Raw genomic sequence first — 20827 nt, forward strand, 5'->3', positions numbered from 1 at the left:
TCTTTCGGGACTTGTGCGAGGAAACCGGAGCATCTGGAGGAAACCCACACAGACACTGGGAGAATGTGCAGATTTCACTCAGACAGTGACCCAAGCAGGGAATCAAACCTTGGACCATGGAGCTGTGAAGCAACAGAGTTACCCACTGTGCTACTGTGCCGCCATGTATGGGTCCAGACAGTGAAAAATGATAGGTTTGTTAATTCATGGAGACATTATAGCAACACTACCCTCATTCAATATCTGTATATGCACTCTTTCCAGCAGGTGTCACTGAAAGCAATTTCGAACGGAATCTTGGCTGATTTTTTTTCTCCTTCCTAAACTAAGGAGTTCACACCCATCTGACTGAAGATTTACTAACTCAACAAAAAACAGATCATGAGGGGTTCTGGATTTCATTGCCAGACATGCCAACTGAATTATTGGTAAAGCTTTACCATCGAAATGTAGACAATTATATAATAATTTATGGTGGTTTTGTTACAGGACTAGTGATCCAGCATCCTCTGAATTAATAATCCAGAGGATGAGTTCAAATCCCACCATGACAGTAGATCAGTCAAATTTGATTTAAAATCAATAAATCTAGAACAAAACGTAGGATCAGTTCAAATGACCATGAACCTGCCAGATTGACATTAAAACACAACCAGTTGGGCAGCACGGCGGCGCAGTGGTTAGCATTATTGCCTCACGGCGCCAAGATCCCAGGTTTGATCCCGGCTCTGGGTCACTGTCTGTTTGGAGTTTGCACATTCTTCCCGTGTATGTGTGGGTTTTGGCCCTCACAAACCAAAGATGTGCAGCGGGTAGGTGGATTGGCCATGCTAAATTGCCCCTTAATTGGAAAAACAAAAAAAATGAATTGGGTACACTAAATTTATAAGGAAAAAAAATCAGAACCAGTTTAATCGTCCTTCAGGAAAAAAAACCTGCTGCTGTTACCAGTGTGGTGAATGTGATTCACACTATATATAGTTGCCAATATCGCTCCATCTATATATGTTCGTTATCTATCCATTGTAAGTGCAGTTGCACTATCCGACCACCAGGGGGAGTCGCTCTGGGAGTACGCGAGCGTTTGTACTGGGCTCCTCCCTTGGCTCCGCCCAGGACTCCTCCCCCTAGGACCGATGTATAAAGATCAGTGCCTTAGAGCCAGCCTGCCAGTTCATCTGAATTTCAACGACGAATAGGCTGGCTCTATTGTAAGTGCATTAAAGCCTCTGTTCAGATCCAACTACACATGTTCGCTGAATTGATGGTTCCATCAACCAGGTCTGGCTTAAATATGGCTCCAATATCACACTAGTGTGGGTGATTTTGAAATGGCCCAGTAAGTCACCTAATAGCAGCAAATTGCTATGAAGAGTAAATCAACTCCGTGGCAACCCAGGCATATTAGGATACAATAATGACTATAGGGTTTTTAAAATATACTGTAAGGGTCCCTCCTGTTTATTCCTTTATTTCCCCTTTTATTTTTGCTATTATTGTTTTGATCCACGTAAGAGTAATGGACCTGTGACTTTAATTCAAGCAGTTTATTTCAAGCAGGGAGAAACTGGAAGGTATCAGTGATGACTCAAAATGATTGACTGGTGGCCAATGGATTGGCCTAAAAAGCTGTGCTGTGCTCCTCAACAGGTGGTGATGGAATATTCTTTCTCTGGAATGATTTTCAGAGTCTGCTGCTGTGAGTTTCACTTTTGGTTCTGCAGCTGGGATGGAGGATTCTGATTATTTCTCTCCCAGAAGCTCCAGCTAAACTCGCTCCGTAAGGCCACTTGAGGGCTGATTTTCCCTCCAGTAAGTCTGGGTGCTACTCTCTTGGGACTGCAGAGAAGTGAAGTTGAACCACGGGCTGGAAGCCGTCTCTGATGTGAGACAAAGTGTCTCAAGAAAGAAATAGGCCTGAATGAGAGCCTTCAAGTTGAAGGCCCAGTTTAATAAAAACTAAAGTGATTCTCCAGAAGGCCTGCTGCCTTTATGTATCATATGAATGAATGACTATGCCAAGAAGACCATCACTAGTTGTAAACCAGAGGCTTGGATCAGCCAGCGCACTGTGAGAAAGCTTGCTGCAAATAACTCATCATCTGAATCAAGGACTCTTATCTTTTGTCCTTAATCCTTTTTATTTTTATCCCGTTCCACCCCTCTGCGTTTGTCTGTCTTGTGTGTGTGTGGGTAGAGGGTGAAACAAGTAAAGGGGGCAGTGGGTTAGCTTGCTTGTTATTCAGCTGTAATTAATGCATATTTCATATTTATTCCTGTTATAAATAAACAGTAATTGTGTTTCAACTTACAAACCAGGTGATTGTGGTTGTTGTGCAGCCAAGGGCCAAAGATTTCAGGTATTTAAATTAGAATGATTGGTTAATTCATTTGTGTTGTGACTCTGGGGTGAGTGGGACTGGAATTGACAGCGCTCTTGCTCAGGGTGTTGTGATGTAAATTGGGGGCTCGTCCGGGATTTTTGGGTTGCATGCGAATTTGGATTCCATGTAAATTAATAGAGACACCAGGTTTGTAGTGATAAAGCTTGATGGCTTTGGAAGTTGCTAAGCATTTTCTACAGGTAGAAGATTTAGCGTAGAAGTGCAGAAGGAGGCCATTCGGCCCATTGAGTCTCCACTAGCCCTTGGAAAGAGCACCATACTTAAGCCCACACCTCTACACTATCCCTGTAACCCAACCTAAACTTTTTGACACTAAGGGGCAATTTAGCAAGGCCAATCCATTTAACTTGCATATCTTTGGACTGCGGGAGGAAACCCACACAGACACAGGGAGGAAGTGCAAACTCCGCACAGATAATTACCCACGGCCGAATTGAACCCGGGTCCCTGGAGCTGTGGGGCAGCAGTACTAGCCACTGTGCTGCCCAATGGAGCTGAGGCAGACAGAAAAAGAAATGGCAGATGGAAATGAGGAAGTTGGAGTTAGATAAAGGCCTCCAGCTTAAGGCACTACAATGAGTGAGGAGTTGCTAAAAAGTAGAGGGGTGCTTAATCTTAAAACGGAACCCTGTGACGATAAATTTAAATTTATACAGGCCCTCCGAAAATTCAGTGAGAAGGAAGTAGAAGCCTTTTTTTTGAGCTTTTGAGAAAATAACAACCCAGACGGAGTGGCTATGAGAAAAGTGGGCGTTACCCATGCTTCCCTGTCAGAGAGGGTGTCTAAGGATTATGAGATGGTTAAAAAAAAGACTATTCTGGATGCGTATGAATTGGCTCCCAAAGCATATAGGCAAAAGTTTGGGAGTTTAAGGAGACAGCTGGAACAAACTTGTGCAGTATTTGAAAGGGTTAAGCAGAACAATTTTAATAGGTGAGTACAAGCCTATTTTAATAGGTTTGAACTGCCTATGAAGCTTTGAGAGAGGTTATTCTCTTAGAGGAATTTAAGAATTCCGTACCTTCAATAATAACAACCCATGTTGAAGACCAGAGTGTGGTGAATGTATTATACCAATAATCCACCAGTGTATTTGTATCTGTGCTGTTGCCCTTGTGTTTGTATCTGTGCTATGCTGTTGCCCTTGTGAGCTTCTCCTATGGGCCATTGTATGGCATTATCCATAGGGGAACATGTTGGGGCATGTATGGGCTCCACCCATGGCTCCTACCCTTGAAGGGAGGTATAAAGAGCAGTCGACCTGTAGGCGGTTCTCAGTATTGGTTCAGTCGCAGGCAAGCACTGTTCTAAGTTGATTAAAACAACGGTTTACTTCTACTCATGTCTCAAGTGAATTGATGGTTGCATCACAGAGGATGAAAACTATGAATCAAGCAGCAATTATGGGTGACGATTATGAGCTAGCCCATAAATCTGAACCTTTGTTTCATCACCCCACACTTTTGAAGAGGATAGGAAGTGGGAGAGTGAAAGGAAGGCAGGTAGCCCAGGTAAATAATGGATAGCTGGGAATGCTACGAGATCTCCTCCTCAGACCAGGAAAGAAGGCTGCAGAATTTTGGATGAGTGAAGGGGTGATGAATAGGAGGTCGGCTAGTCTAACATTTGATGAATGAAGATCGCAGTTGGCCAATAAATTTTGAAGTTTTCAGTGGCAGATCAGCTAAGAGAATTATATTATAAAGATGGTCATAATGTATATATGTTTGTGGAAGCTTTTGCAAACAGGCAACATGAAACATGTATTGAAAAGAAGGGCAAGGATATAGAGTCTGGGAGATGGTGCTGGGGTGGAAATTGGATAGGTAAGATTGGAATCAAGTGACTTGTGTTGCCAGAAGAGGAAAGGTAAGAGAATGGGGTAGTCGACTGCAAGGCTTTAGACAGGTCAATGAAGGAAAATGCACTAGTTACCATCAGGCAATGTGTGGGATTTTCTGCCCCCATTGTGGTGGGAAAATGGGGGGAGGGGGAAATCAAGGGGGAGTCCTAAAACAGCATTTACACTGGTGGGATTTCCTTGCTCAATTGTCCTCTGCCAGTGGCATAACAGGGTTCCCATTTAATATGGGATTATATAAGTGGGCCTCCTTGCTGTAACATCCCCCCCTCATAGAAAAGTCCGCCCCTGATAGTGTGACGTCATGTCAGCGGGATTTACAACCCGTTTTTAAAAACAGAGAACTGAAATGAAAATGGCTTATTGTCACGAGTAGGCTTCAAATGAAGTTACTGTGAAAAGCCCCTAGTCGCCACATTCCAGCGCCTGTTTGGGGAGGCTGTTACAGGAATCGAACCGTGCTGCTGGCTTGCCTTGGTCTGCTTTCAAAGCCAGCGATTTAGCCAAGTGAGCTAAACAGTGAGAACAGAACCTGCTGGGGTGGGGTACACAGGTAAGTAGGGCATCTGAGGGAAGAGGGTCATGCCTGGGCGGTATCTCGGCTCTGTGTCTGGGGGGATGCAAAGATGTCCTTTGCGGCAAAGGCTAGGAAAGTGGGAATCAAGGTGTTGGAGGAAAGGGGGTGGGTGGCGAAATGACCACCTTTACTGTGGACCAAACTCAAATGCAGACCGCTTTCATGGCAGAATAGTCACCTGACTGGGGAGAGAATCAGGTGTTAGGCCCCTCCCCCCAGCAGGATGGAATGTTCACCATTGGCGTCGCCTCCTAATGACGCACGAGACCTTTCAGCCTATCAAACGCGCAGCTCGGCAAGCTTGGTCGCCGTTTCCTGACGTTTCTCCAGGTTGCGCGGCTCGAGACGGATAATGGGAGAGGAGAGTAAAGTGGGAGAGGTGGTGTTCCGGCGAGGCTATGGACAGGTAATGGTGGCCCCCGGAGAGGGCGAGAGGGTGCAGACTGACTGAGCAGGGCCCGTCCATACCCAAGACCGTGCACCAGCTCTCTCTCCCCCCCCATCCCCCCTCTCTCACCGGCCCCTTTCTATCTCCCACCCCCGGCCCTCAGTGCAGTCGGCGCCTCATTCTGTGCCTTTTTCTTTTAGAGTGACGATTCGGATATCTGGGATGACACGGCGCTGATTAAAGCCTACGACAAGGCGGTGACCTCGTTCAAAGTGAGTTTGCTTCATGCGCTTCTGGCACAAGAAATTGGTTGGCTCGCCAGTTCCCTCTGGATCAGCTCTGAAGTTTGATCACAATCCGTTAAGATGTAGCAAACAAATATTCTTAACCTTGCCTCGCTTGGGTTGGGCTGATCCTTGGTTTAAATCACCACCAGTCAGCTCTCTCCCTCAAAGGGGAAAGCAGCATGTGGTCATCTGGGATATGGAGTCCTTACCTAGGAACGACAACATATATGGTTTGTAACTGGTTTCAGTTGAAGAGAGGGAACTATATTTGAGTACCAGCTTATTTGTTTAGCCTGTGAGTTTATAAAAAAATGTTTGGAAATACTCAGCAGTTCACTACCTGTGGAGAGAAACTATTTTTTGCCAAAATATACTTGCTCATCTAAGAATATCTAAGACTATTACAAAGCATTTCAAGTCATAATAGAAAGTGTAATGGAATTCAAATTTTCTACATAGATTGCGTTGCACTCTGAGATGCTTCAATACAATTGTGGTCTGTGTAATATTTACTGTATACATTGAATGTGAGTCATACAGCTTGAGGGGTCTATAAAATTCCTAGTTCCATGGTGTACTATGGTGAAAAAGTCTTAGACAGCAACCTTTCCCCATTGTGCCTCTGTGGTGACTGCCCCAAGCTTTACTGTATTCTTCAGCATGGAACCCTGGATTTTGGAATGTGCCAGTCTGCAACACTCAGTTGAGGACAAGTCCATGAAGAGTTAAAGTTTCAGCTGGATGACCTTTAGAATGAGAAAGAAGTTAAAGATGTAACAGGCTTTAAACAAATACAGAGTTAGTGAACATGGGCAGGGGACAGAACAAAAAGATCTATAATAGGAAGGCAAAAGAGATTGAATGGCATATATGATAACTGCAAGGCAAAAGGAAATGATCATAGAATTTACGGTGCAGAAGGACACCATTTGGCCCATCGGGTCTGCACCAGCTCTTGGAAACAGCACCCCGGTTAAGCCCTCACCTCTTCCCTATCCCTGTAACCAGTAACCCCACCTCACCTATGGGCAATTTAACATGGCCAATCCACCTAACCTGCACATCTTTGGTCTGTGGGAGGAAACCAGAGCACGTGGACGAAACCCACGCTGACACGGGGAGAACATGCAGACTCTGCACAGACAGTGATCCAAGCTGGGAATCGAACATGGGTCCCTGGAGCATGTGAAACAACTGTGCTAACCACTCTGCTACCGTGCTGATGGAACACGTAGAGAAACAATGAGTCTGCAGGAGGTGTAAATGAAAATAGCAAAATCAACAGCTGCTGTCTTGGGGGAGGGTGGGAATGGAGCTGTAGGTTTTGATCTGAAATTGTTGAACTCTATGTTTAAGTTCCAAAGCCTGATAAATGCCGAATCGAAAGAGGTGTTGTTCCTCAAGCTTAGATAGACCTTCATAGAATCACTACAGTGCAGAAGGAGGCCATTTGGCCCATCAAGTCTGCACTGTCCCTCTGAAAGAGCCACCACCACACCCCAGTAACCTCACCGAACCTTTTGGACACTGAAGTTGCAATTCAGCATGGCTAAACCATGCTTTTTCTTGGAACAGGACACTAAGGCAGAGGAGATGGTATGGAGAATTAAAATGATAGGAAGCTCGGGGAGTCTCACTTCATGATAGAACAGAGCTGCTCTGGACACTGTGCATTTGATCTCCCCAATATAAAGGCGACTGCATTGTGAGCATTCCTCACTGTGTGCATCGGTTGCTGATTTTGCTGTTACTGGTGGTGAGCTTCAAGTTCCTTTTAGAACTGTCAAGGGTTCCCTACCTGGATTGGCAGATGAGAGGAAACTGAAGCTCGGATAAATGGTTTAGCTTTTTAAAAACCCATCAGTAATAGTATTAGGGAAAATCAAAGATGGAAACACCAAAGACATGATTTACAAACAAGTACCTGAAATCTGCACTTTGAAGGAATGATTATGTATTTCATGGACACAAAAAATAATTCTCAATGCCTAAGAGTTGTCAGTTTGTGGAATAGGTGGTGCAGTGAATTGACGCAAGAGTAGAGAGATTTAGCTTGAGCTGGAACAATTTCTTTTAAATTTGGGACTTGAAGGAAAATTCCTCAAATTAACTGGCCTAATTTCTTTGCCTTTGCCAGGATTTGATTTACTTAAAGATATTGATACATGCACTGTTCAGTAACCATAGGGAGCCAACACAGTCAGACAAAACTTATTTTCTCCTGATATCCTTGGAGACCTCGGGCGAGAGCTGTTCAGTTCTGGTCTATTCAAATGGGGACCAGATGGAATGGCACTCGTGGGGGTCTCCCAGGGGGCTCGGATACCACCAGGCGGCATGGTAGCACAGTGGTTAGCGCTGTTGCTTCACAGCGCCAGGGTTCCAGGTTCGATTCCGAGCTTGGGTCACTGCGGAGTCCGCACGTTCTCCCAATGTCTGTGGGTTTCTTCCGGGTTCTCCGGTTTCTTCCCACAAGTCCTTAAAGACGTGCTGTTAAGTAATTTGGACATTCTGAATTCTCCCTCTGTATACCCGAACTGTGGCGACTAGGAGCTTTTCATAGTAACTTCATTGCACTGTTAATGTAAGCCTACTTGTAACAACAAAATGTATTCACTGCTAGCAAAATCTTTGGACAATGATCAGGAGCAAGAACCCCAGACGATTATGTTGCCTCAAGTGAGGCTGATTTTTGAGCCATCACCCTGGATTTGATCGTTTAGCACTCCTAACCTGCCTTTTTCTAGATACATTGGACAGATCAGACCAGAAGAAGAACCAAATTCCATTAAATGTACAGTTCCTGTTTCAATGTTCAGTTGCCGGAAAACTCTCATCTTGTATACATCTTCTTATAGCCTCAAGGCATTCAATAGTGTTTTACGTCTTATGAATTGGTTTTGGATTGTAGTTGGTGTGTGTAGGGAACCACAGTAATTAACATTTACTTGGTCAGCCCAATGAACTGTAAGCGTGATTGATGAGCAGTCAGCCTGTTTTTGGTTGTTTTGTTTTTAAAATAAATTTCGAGTACCCAATTATATATTTTTTCCAATTAGGGGGCAATTTAGCGTGGCCAATCCACCTACCCTGTACATATTTGGGTTGTGGGGGTGAGACCCACCCAAACACGAGGAGAATGTGCAAACTCCACATGGACGCTGATCCGGAGTCGGGATCGAGCTGGGTCCTTGACACTGTGAGGCAGCATTGTGTTTGAGGGAAGAATAGAAACATAGAAAATAGGTGAAGGAGTAGGCCATTTGGCCTTTTGAGCCTGCTGTGGCCTTCAACATGATCATGGCTAATCCTTTTTTTTTAATAAACAATTTTATTGAGGTAGTTTTTGGCTTTGTAAACAGTTACAGACATCAACAGAAAGAAAGCAAAAAAAGGCAAAAATGTGCAAACTTCCACGTACATTCAATACTTCAATCGTAACATACTGCACAAGCCCGCTCCTCTCCCACCAGTACTACCCGCCATTTTATCCCTCCTACTCTACTCTACTCTACCCCGCCCCCTCCCCCTGCTGCCTCCCTCACTCTCCCGCAAAGAAGTCAGTAAATGGTTGCCACCTCCGGGCAAACCCCTGTACAGATCCCCTCAAGGCAAACTTAATTTTTTCCATACCCAGGAAACTCGAAATGTCCGCAAGCCACAACTCAGTCTTCGGGGGCTTTGAGTCCCTCCATGCCAATAGTATTCGTCGCCGGGCTATCAGGGAAGCAAAGGCCAAAACATCGGCCTCTTTCTCCCCCTGGACTCCCGGGTCTTCCGAAACCCCAAAAATTGCCACCCCTGGACCCATCGCCACCCTTGTTTTTAGCACCCGGGACATGAATCCCGCAAATCCCTCCCAGTACCCCCTAAGCTTAGGGCATGCCCAAAACATGTGAACGTGGTTCGCTGGTCCTCCCGCGCACCTAGCGCATTTGTCCTCTATCCCAAAGAATTTGCTCATCCGAGCCACGGTCCGCCTCCACCCGCTCCCAGATAGACCCCGTACCCACCATCCACTTCCTTATCATAGCAATGTTGGCCGCCCAGTAATAATTAATCAGACTCGGCAAAGCCAGCCCTCCCTCGCTGCGGTTCCTCTCCAGCATCGCCGCCTTCACCCGCGGGGATTTTCCCGCCCAGACAAAGCTCATGATCATCTTGTTAACTCTTTTGAAGAAGGACTGTGGGACAAAGATCGGGAGGCACTGAAAAACAAACAGAAATCTAGGGAGGATTGTCATCTTTACAGTCTGCACCCTCCTTGCCAGCGACAGCGGGAGTGCATCCCATCTCCGAAACTCTCCCTTCATTTGCTCCACCACCGTGGCCAAATTTAACTTGTGCAGCCTGCTCCAGTCTCGTGCCACCTGGATTCCCAAATACCGGAAATTTTCCTCAACCAGCCTAAACGGTAGCCCCCACAATCTGTTCTCCTGGCCCCTTGCCTGCACCACAAACATTTCACTCTTGGCCGTATTTAATTTGTATCCTGAAAACTGGCCGAACTTCCTCAACATTCCCAGTATACTTCCCATCCCGGCCACTGGGTCCGACACGTACATGAGCAGGTCGTCTGCGTAAAGAGAGACCCTATGTTCTACCCCGCCCCTCACCATCCTCTTCCACCCCTCTGCGGCTCTCAGCGCAATCGCCAGCGGCTCTATGGCCAGCGCAAACAGCAGCGGGGAGAGCGGGCAGCCCTGTCTGGTCCCTCGGTACAGCCTAAAGTACTCCGACACTTCTCTGTTTGTCCTGACGCTGGCCCTCGGGGCCTGATAAAATAATTTGATCCAATCCACCAGTCCCTCCCTGAACCCGAACCCAAACCGTCCGAGCACCTCCCATAGATAGTCCCACTCCACCCGGTCAAAGGCCTTCTCGGCGTCCATCGCCACCTCTACCTCCACCTCCCTGCCTGCCGGGGGCATCATTATCACATTAAGTAATCTTCTCAGGTTGGCCGCCAGCTGCCCACCTTTCACGAACCCAGTTTGGTCGTCCCCAATCACCTCCAGTATGTCGTCCTCCATTCTAACCACCAGTACCTTTGCCGGGAGCTTGGTGTCAACATTAATCAGGGAGATTGGCCTGTAGGACCCGCATGCCTCCGGGTCTTTACCCCGCTTCAATATCAGTGATATAGTGGCTTGCGACATTGTCGGCGGCAGGGTCCCTCTGTCCCTTGCCTCATTGAAAACCCTCGCCAAGACCGGGCCCACCAGCTCAGAAAACATCCTATAGAACTCTACTGGTTATCCATCCGGCCCCGGGGCTTTCCCCGACTGCATGGCCTTTAGGCCCCCCAATACCTCCTCCACTCTAATCGGGGCCCCCAGCTCATCCACTCGCCCCCCACCTACTGTTGGGAATGTTAACCCGTCCAGAAACCTTTTCATCTCCGCTTCTTCCGGCGGCTCCGAAGTATACAGCTTGCGATAGAAGTCCCGGAATACCCTATTCAATCCTGCCGGGTCCTCCAGTTTGCGCCCCTCCCCATCCATCACTCTACCTATTTCCCTGGCCGCCTCCCTCCTCCTGAGTTGCTGCGCTAACAATCTACTGGCCTTTTCCCCATGCTCATACACCACACCCCTCGCCTTCCTAAGCTGTTCCACGGCCCTACTCGTGGATAGTGCCCCCAGTTCCGCCTGTAGTCTCTGCCTCTCCCTGAGTAAAATCTCCCCCGGGGACTTCGCGTGCTCTTCATCTATCCGACCCATTTCCCTGACCAATCTATCCATCTCTGCCCTGTCTGCCTTGGCTCTGTGGGCCCCAATTGAAATCAGCTCCCCCCGCACTACTGCCTTTAGCGCCTCCCACAGGGTCGCCGCTGAGACCTCTCCTGTGTCATTCACCTGCAGGGAATTTTGCATACACCTCCGAAGCCTCTCACAGATCCCCTCCTCCGACAGCAGTCCCACGTCTAGCCTCCATTGCGGGCGTTGGTAGCTCGCCCCCCCCAATCTTCAGGTCTACCCAGTGCGGGGCATGGTCTGAGATAGTAATTGCCGAATATTCCGTGTTCTTCACCTCCCCTATACAATCCCTGCTGAATACGAAGAAATCTATCCTAGAATATACTTTATGGACGTGCGAGTAAAATGAGTAGCCCCTTCCTGTCGGCTGTCTGGCTCTCCAGGGGTCCACTGCCCCCATTTGCTCCATAAACCCTTTCAGCTCCCTTGCCATTGCTGGGAGTCTCCCCGTCCTGGGACACGACCGATCCAAAGCCGAGTCAAGGACCATGTTAAAGTCTCTCTCCCCCCCCCCCACATTATTAGCCAGCGAGAGTCCAGGTCCGGGATCTTCCCCAGCACTCTTTTAATGAAGTTCACGTCATCCCATTACGGGGCATATATATTCACCAGCACCACTCTTCTCCCCTCCAGTCTGCCCCGTACCATCAGGTATCTGCCCCCCCTGTCTGCGGCTATGCCCTCCGCCTCAAATTGCACCCGCTTGTTGATCATGATCGCCACCCCCCTGGACTTCGAGTCCAAGTCCGAGTGGAAGACCTGGCTAATCCAGCCCTTCCTTAGCCTGGTCTGGTCAGACACTTTCAGATGTGTCTCCTGCAACATAATTACGTCTGCCCTCAGAGCCCGCAAGTGCGCGAACAGCCGCGCCCTCTTAACCGGCCCATTCAGTCCCCTGACGTTCCAGGTAATCAGCCTGGTTGGGGGGCACAACCCACCCCCCCACCACGCTGGTCAGCCATAGCCTTTCTCGGTGAACAGCAGTCCAGGCCCATTCGGCGTACCTTCCCACGGTAGTCCTCGGGCCCTAATTTGCGTCCGTGGGGCCTTTTTTCGGCACCAGCCCCTGATCACTCGCAGAGTCCATCGCTTCTTCAGGCTCGGAGAAGTAGTGGTGTTGACCCTGGTGCGTGACCCATAGACGAGCCGGGAACAGCAGACCAAACTTCACGTGCTTCTTGAACAGCACCTCCTTGACATTCTTAAAGGCTGCTCGCCGCCGAGCCACCTCCTGGCTTAGATCCTGGTAAATGCGGAGGACACTGTTGTTCCACGCTCTGCTCCTGGCGCTCTTTGTCCACTGCAGCACCCGCTCCTTGTCCACGAACCTGTGCAACCTAATCACCATCGGGCGGGGGGGGGGGTCTGCCCGGCCGCCCTTGCCTCGCCTGCACTCTGTATGCCCCCTCCAGCTCCAGCGGTCGCGGAAAGGCTTCAGCCCCCATCAGCTGTATCAATAGGTCTGCTACAAACGCTGCGGCATCAGCTCCCTCAGCCCCCTCCGGGAGGCCGACCATCCTCGGGTTGTTCCTGCGGGCTCTATTCTCCAGCTCCTCCACTCTGTCTAGCAATCTTCTCTGCCTCTCCTTCAGCCCGTCAACTTCTCGCGCCGCAACCGTCTGCGCATCCGCCTGCTCCTCCACCGCCTCTCTCAGCTCCTTAAATTTAACATCTTGCGCATCCAGCCTCTGGTTCAGCTGATCCACTGCTTTCTGGATTGGGTCCAAGCTGTCCCGCTTCAGCGCTTCAAAACTGGACTTCATTACCTGGAGCATGTTATCCAGCGCCTGCTGGATTGCTGAGTCCGGGGTCCATGTGTCCGCCATCTTAGGTTCGAGGTAAGTTTCTTCAGGTCCTTTTCTCTGTCCCTTTTTCTCTCTTTTCTTCTGCCTCCTGGACTCCCGCTGTTCCATGTGCCGCAGCCCGCTCCTCAGCACTTTCGCTGCCGCCTTCCTTCAGCTCCGTGGTCCCGCTATCGCGGGGAATCAGCCCCTAAACGCCCGCCGGAGTGAGAGCCCACCGAATGTGCGGCTCATTCGGACATTACCGCCACCGGAAGTCCGATCATGGCTAATCCTTTAACTCAATGCCATACTCCAGCACTCTACCCATACCCCATGACTCCGATAGAGTCTAGAAGTCTCTCTATTTCTATCTTAAATCTGTTCAGTGATTTGGCCTCCATAGGTTCACAATCCATGTTTCACCTCATCAGTCCTAAATGGCCTCCCTGTATCCTGAGACTATGACTCTTTGTTCTAGATACTCCTGCCAATTAAAAGAAATCCCTGTACCTAGTCTGTCCAGCCCTGTCAGAATTAGTTTCAATTAGATCCCCTCTCCTAAATGTGGTCCATCCGACTCAATCTCCTCATGCGACAGTCCTGCCACCCCAGGGATCAGTTTGGTGAACCTTTGTTGCACTCATTTTATGACATGTTATATCCTTTCTTAGATAAGGAGATCAAAACTGCACCATACTCCATGTGTGGTCTCACCAAGGCCCAGTACAGCTGAATGAAGGCCAACATACTATTTGCCTTCCATTTTAAAAATAAATTTAGAGTGCCCAATTCATCTTTGGGTTGTGGGGGTGAAACCCACGCAAACACGGGGAGAATGTGCAAACTCCACACGGACAGTGACCCAGAGCCGGGATCGAACCTGGGACCTCGGCGCTGTGAGGCAACAATGCTAACCACTGCGCCACCGTGCTGTCCCCTATTTGCCTTCCTTTTTTAAAAATAAATTTAGAGTACCCAATTATTTTTTCCAATTAAGGGGCAATTTAGCATGTTCAATCCACCTACCTTGCACATCTTTTGGGTTGTGGGGGTGAAACCCACGCAGACACAGGGAGAATGTGCAAACTCCACACGGACAGTGACCCAGGGCCGGGATTCGAACCCGGGTCCTCAGCGCCGTAGGCAGCAATGCTAACCACTGCGCCACCGTGCTGCCCCCTATTTGCCTTCCTGACTGCTTGTTGTACCTGCATTCTTGAATGTTGGGTAAAGCAATCAAAGAGCTTCTTTAGTAGTGCAATGGGGTCTTAGACCGAAGTCTGTTTCTTCAGAGAATGGTAGTCATGATTTGAAGTGATTTATTTAGAAACTGAACTGTACTACTGAATGGAGAGCCTGTGTGTGGCTCAGCTGTTAATTTAAAAGAAATGTTTGTGATTGATTCTTGAGTGTTCACAAATATTTGAAGCAATACTGTGACAATACTGGGCTTCGGATTGCTGTAGCAAGCTGGACACAACCCAAATGACCTGTACTGTATCAGATTTGTGCTTCACGTCTCAGATCCTCTGTTAATAGTGGTCCTAGTCATTCTAAGCCCTGCATTTGCAAATGTGTCCGATATCTAATTATATCACCAATGGGTGGGTCTGACAGTGGCATTTCTTTTTGATCTGAGTTGCATAATGTTTCTTTTGCTTGAAATCTCTGCTTTTATAATTTCTTGAGGGTGAACTGAAACACCAGTGAGCTGTTTTATTTTACTACTTTTATTTTTCAACTAAATGTAGAATCCTGCTCGAGGATGTGCCATACTATCTCAATGAGCTGGCTTGTTTAATTTTTTCTGGGCAGCCTTCTGAAATTGACTGGTGCTACATTTGTGATGGGTTCTTTTTCTACGGCTCAGCTTTCCCAGATCAAACTGATTGCCAATGTCTCCTTTCTCTGGCTTTGACTTTCCTCTTCACTGTTTTGCCAGTAGGCCTGTCACCAAACTGGTTTCAAAGAGAACATGCTGGAAAATCTCAGCAGGTCTGTCAGCATCTGCAGGGAGAGAAAAGAGCTAACGTTTTGAGTCCAGATGACCCTTTGTCAAAGCTACAATACAGAGAAAGTGGGAATTTATACTGTGGAGTGAGAGTGAAAGATGAGTCATAGCCACAGAAACCCAGGGAAACGGGGTGCTAATAGTCACAGAAACCATGGGGGAGGAGTGCTAATGGCAGTCCTCCGAGAAAACAAAAGGTGTGAAAGGCCAAAGAGCACAGAAACTGACATTTGAGAGCAAACTGACAGATGTGGGGGAAGGGGGGAGAAAGGGTAAGGAAAGGTGGATAAGATGGGGGAGGTGTTAAATATATAAAAAAATGGTAAAAGACAGTTTAAAATTAAATGGGATGAAACCAAATGGGTCGAGGTGAGGTAGAAGTTGTTGTATTCGATTTTGAGACCAGAATGTTGAGATGTTATTCCTCCAGTTTGCGTTGAGCTTCACTGGAACATTTTGCAGGCCAAGGACAGACATGTGGGCACAGGAGCAGGGTCTTGTGTTAAAATGGCAAGCAACGCGAAGGTCAGGGTCCTGAATGCGCACGGACCAATGGTGTTCAGCAAAGCGATCACCCAGTCTGCGATTGGTCCCTCTGACGTAGAGGAGACCACATTGGGAGCAGCAAATGCAATAGACCAGATTGAAAGAGGTGCAAGTGAAACGCTGCTTAACCTGGAATGAGTGTTTTGGGCCTGGGATGTTAAGCATGGAAGAGGTAAAGGGGCAGGTTTATTCCACTGATTCCCTGCGTCATATTGACAGATTCCAGTTCGTGGGACCTACCGGCATCCTATTCACCATGGATGTGCAGTCTCTTTACACCTCCATCGCTCACCAGGATGGCCTGAGAGCTCTTTGCTTCTTTCTCAAAAAGAGGCCCGGACAATTCCCATCCACCATCACTCTCCTCCGCCTGGCTGAACTTGTTCTATCTCTCAACAACTTCTCCTTTAACTCATCTCATTTTCTCCAAATCAAAGGTGTAACAATGGGTACCCGCATGGGTCCGAGCTACGCTTGCCTTTTTATAGTGCATGTGGAACATTGCTTGTTTCAGGCCTACCCGGGTCCCCTCCTACAACTCCTTTATTGGTACATTGATGACTATTTTGGTGCCGCTTCATGCTCTTGTCCGGATCTGGAAAAATTAATCAACTTCGCTTTCAGTTCCACCCCTCCATCACTTCACCTGGTCCATCTCAGACACTTTCCTTTCCTTCCTTGATCTTTCTGTCTTCATTTCCAGCAATAGACTATCTACTAATAACCACTACAAGCCCACTGTCTCCCACAGCTAACTGGACTACAGCTCTTCGCACCCTACACATTGTAAGGACTCCATCCCTTTCTCTCAGCTCCTTCGCCTCCATCGTATTTGTTCCGATGATGGCACTTTCCAAAATGGTGCTTTGAAAATGTGTTCCTTCTTCCTCAACCGTGATTTCCCACCTACAGTTGTTGACAGGGCCCTCAGTGTGCAGTCCATCTCCCATGCCATTACCCTTGTCCCCTCCGTACAATCCAATCAGTCATGATGTTATTGAATGGTGGAGCAGGCTCGAGGGACTGAATGGTTTGCACTCGCTCCGAATTCATATGTTCGTATGCATGCTCATGTTCTTACTCACTTGAGTTTTTATTGTCATGACTCTGTTTTTCTGTTCAGAATGCCCTGAAGAATGGTGAATATGGTCAGCCATATACAAAGGAGTGCAGTGGAACTGGAACGAAGCAAAAACACAAGAAAAATAAAAACAGGAAGAAGAGTAATGTGCATCCAGATAGAAAGGTACGATGAGTCTTGTTGTAATGCCCCTTGGATCCTGTGCCTCAGTCTAAATTAAATCCGTTGGGTGTTTTTTGGAGAAAACATGGAGGAACAGACAGATGTTTCTGCGGCTATGGATGTGATTCCAAGGTGGTATGTTGTGGCTGCAGAGCACTCTTGAGGGCATGTGAACAGCCAGAGATTGTGACACATGATGGCAACAGTAGAAAGAGGGAAGAGGTCTTCCATGCAGAGTTCAGGCAGCTAGCAAGCAGACTAGTGAGAAGGAGCCCAAACAGTGCAACCTCTGGATTACTTCCAATGTCATGGGTTAGTAAATAAGTAGGAAAAAGATAGACCAGATGAAAGCATGGCTGGAGAGCTAGTGCAAAATGGAAAGCTTTAGATTATTGGGACTGGCTCTCACGGTGTTGTGGCCTGTACAGGCCAGATAGGTTGCAACTAAACCAGGGATTCCCAAACCATGACTCGCAACCTGCATTGGGTTACGGGCCGATCATTTGGTGTGTTGAGCTTTGTGGTGCAAATCACTTTTCTCAAACTGTACATCGATTGGTGGTGCAGTGGTTAGCACAGCTGCCTCACAGCGTCCGGGACCCAGGTTCGATCCTGGCTTTGGATGACTGTGGAGTTTGCACGTTCTCCCCGTGTCTGTGTGGGTTTTCCCCTACAGTCTGAAGATGTGTAGGTCTTTAAAAATAAATTTAAAGTGCCCAATTATTTTCTTTCCCAATTAAGGGACAATTTAATGAGGCCAATCCACCCATCCTGCACATCCTTGGGTTGTAGGGATAAGACCCACACAGATACGGGGAGAATATGCAAACTCCAGACGGACAGTGACCTGGGGCCAGAATCGAACCTGGGTCCTCGGTGCCATGAGGCAACAGTGCTAACCACTGCACCAGCCCCAAGCTGCCCCAATGTTCTGGTTAGGCGGATTGGCCATGCTAAATTACTCCTTGGTGTCCAAGGATATGCAGGCTGGGTGGGGTTATGGGGATAGGGAGGTGGCTGGGCCTGAGTAGGTGCTCGTTCGGAGAGGGTGTGCAGACCCGATGGGCTGAATGGCCTCCTTCTACACTGTAGGAATTCTATGGATGTAACATTTTTGATGCCCTGATTGGTCACTCAATGGCACGCTCATACTGTGATTGTGCAATTGGAGGTACTTTGAACATGGTGTGGCAAAAAGCAAAGGCACCATTACACACACACTCTCATGAACCCCAGCTCTGAGCTGATGGTATAAAAAGAAAGTGCTGGAAGTCTCCAGCAGGTCTGGCAGCATTTGCAGAGAGAGAACCAAAGTTAATGATTTCAGTCAAATATGAAGTTGTGAAGAAGAGGAATTCAACGTGAAACATTAAAAAAATATATTTCTTTATGCTCCCCCTTTTTTGCATTTTTTCCCAAATGTACACCCACCAACAATAAACAATAATCAGTAACAAATTTGTCAATCCCCATATCGATAGCAACAATCTCATCCTCCCGCCAAACCCCAAACATTTTTAATATTTTTTTTTTAAAATTTAGATTAGCCAATTGTTTTTTCCAATTAAGGGGCAATTTAGTGTGGCCAATCCACCTACTCTGCACATTTTTGGGTTGTGGGGGCGAAACCCACGCAGACACGGGGAGAATGTGTAAACTCCACACGGACAGTGACCCAGAGCCGGGATCGAACCTGGGACCTCAGCGCCGTGAGGCGGTTGTGCTAACCACTAGGCCACCGTGCTGCCCTGAACCCCAAACATTTGCCTACGTGTTCACATAGACAACTGACAAAAATGAATCAGGAATCACCCATGGCCACCATTAACACCCATCCCCTCCCACCCAACCCCCCCACTAATGTTTGATACCCAGTTCTTGAAAGTGCATAATGAACAATGTCCATAAATTGGAGAACCACTTCATCCTTCCCCTCAGTTCAAACTTAACCTTCTCAAGAGTCAAGAATTCTAACAGGTCCCCCTGCCACGCTAAGGCACAGGGTGGAGAGGCTGCCCTCCAACCCATCAGGATCCGCCTTCGGGCGATCAACGAGGTGAAGGCTACAACATCTGCCTCCGCACCCGTTTCCAACCCTGGCTGGTCCGACACCCTGAATATGGCCTACCAGGTGCCTGGGTCCCCCCCCCCCCCCCCCCCAACAACGTTCACACACATCCTCTACTCCTTTAAAGAATCGGCTCATCCTTGCCCTTGTCAGGTGTGCTCTGTATACCACCTTCAACTGTATCAGCCCCAACCTTGCTCATGAGGTGGAGGCATTCACTCTCCGGAGCACCTCACACCTGAACCCCTCCTCCATTTCCTCTCCCAACTCTTCCTCCCACTTTGCTTTGATCCCTTCCAGTGGTGCCTTCTCCTCCAAAATAGCTCTGTAGACCGCTGACACTACCCCCTTCTCCAGTTCCCCTGTTGTCAGCACCTCCTCCAGCAATGTGAAGGCCGGCTCCTCCGGGAAGTTCTGATTCTCCTTTCTAGCAAAATCTTGAATCTGCAAGTATCTAAACATTTCTCCCTGCTCCAGCCAATACTTTGCTTCCAGCTCCTTCAATCCTGCAAACTGACCGCTAAGAAACAAATCTTTCAGTGTCTTAATCCCCTACTCCCATTTCCTAAAATTTCCATCCCACTTTCCCGGCTCAAATCTGTGGTTCCTCCGAATCGGCATTTTCCTTGACCCTGCCCCCAACCCGAAGTGTTGGTGAAACTGCCTCCAAATTCTCAATGAAGCTATTATTACCGGACTCCTTGAGTACTTCCCCGGGGCTATCGGGAGCGGCGCTGTTGCTAGTGCTTTCAATCCCGAACCCCTGCACAAACTCTCCTCCATTCTGACCCACTGGGAATCAACCCCTCTCACCCAGCCTTCTCCACATTCGCCGCCCAGTAGTAATACATCAGGTTCGGAAGACCCAAACCCCCTGCCTGCCTCCCCCTCTGTAGCAGCACCTTCCTCACTCTGGCCACCCTCCCTCCCCATATAAACGAGGTAATCATTCCCTCAATCTCTCTGAAAAAAGCCTTTGGCAGGAAAATCGGCAGGCATTGAAAAATAAACAAATTGTGGCAACGTGTTCATTTTAATCGCCTGTACCCGACCCGCCAGTGACAGAGGGAGACCATCCCACCTTGTCAGATCAGCCTTCACTCTCCCCACCGAACTAGAAATGTTGTACTTGCGAATCTCTCGCAAGTACAACCAGCCTGGTTGCCCCCCCCCCGTGAGTCCCTGCCCTACGGAATGGCAGCCCTCCCACCCCTGCCGACGTGAAACATTAACTCCATTTCATCTCCACTCATGCTGCCAGACCTACTGAATGTTTTTATTTCAGATTTTGACCATCTGCAGTATTTTGCCTTTTAAAATCTTTGTTACTTTTTTTTGCAAGTTAATAGGGCTACGGTTTCAAATACTTATCCATGGGATTGTGCATCAACATGAGCAATAATTCTGTACAAAAGATACCTGTGTTGGCAACATCAAAATGGTGTTGGTCTGTCAGGACTGATGTGGGTTTGAAAATGTCTTATTGTGTTCTTGTCTCTTCAAATTTCTGCTTTTTGTTGAAACAATTGGCCACTTAAGCCAGTCATTAATAGGTTGTGAATTGCTTTTTTAAACACTTGGGATTTAATTTTCCTTCAATTGTATACAGTACCTTTCTCTCCAAACGAGAGAGTGCTGTAATAAGATGCTCAAAGTTGGAATTTAAACTATTTGATTTCTCTCTTGTCCCTATTTAAAATAGTGGCGTGTTGGTGATGCTTGTAATGCAGTGTGGTCTGAAGATGGCAATGTGTACTTAGCCACCATTCAGTCTGTTAATGAAAAGCAAGGAACATGTGTTGTGATGTACACTGGTTATGGAAATGAAGAGGAGCAGAATCTGACAGAGCTTGTTCCAGCTGATAGCTCTGAAGCTGAGAATGAGAGTCCCAAACAG

At 47.8% G+C, this 20827-nt stretch overlaps 1 protein-coding gene across 2 annotated transcripts in view; it reads left to right on the forward strand.

Moving 5' to 3' along the window:
- The first annotated feature begins 5119 nt into the window (after positions 1–5119).
- The window catches only part of smn1 (survival of motor neuron 1, telomeric), a 32556-nt gene continuing 16848 nt past the window's right edge, over positions 5120–20827 (forward strand). For both annotated transcript variants that reach the window (XM_038805413.1, XM_038805414.1), the window contains exons 1-4: positions 5120–5250; positions 5433–5504; positions 16743–16865; positions 20633–20827. In XM_038805413.1, coding sequence (XP_038661341.1) covers positions 5197–5250; positions 5433–5504; positions 16743–16865; positions 20633–20827 — 444 coding nt within the window. In that variant the 5' untranslated portion in view covers positions 5120–5196. The remainder of the gene's footprint in view (positions 5251–5432; positions 5505–16742; positions 16866–20632) is intronic.

Source organism: Scyliorhinus canicula, chromosome 8 (assembly GCF_902713615.1).
Source record: "Scyliorhinus canicula chromosome 8, sScyCan1.1, whole genome shotgun sequence".
NCBI lineage: Eukaryota > Metazoa > Chordata > Chondrichthyes > Carcharhiniformes > Scyliorhinidae > Scyliorhinus > Scyliorhinus canicula.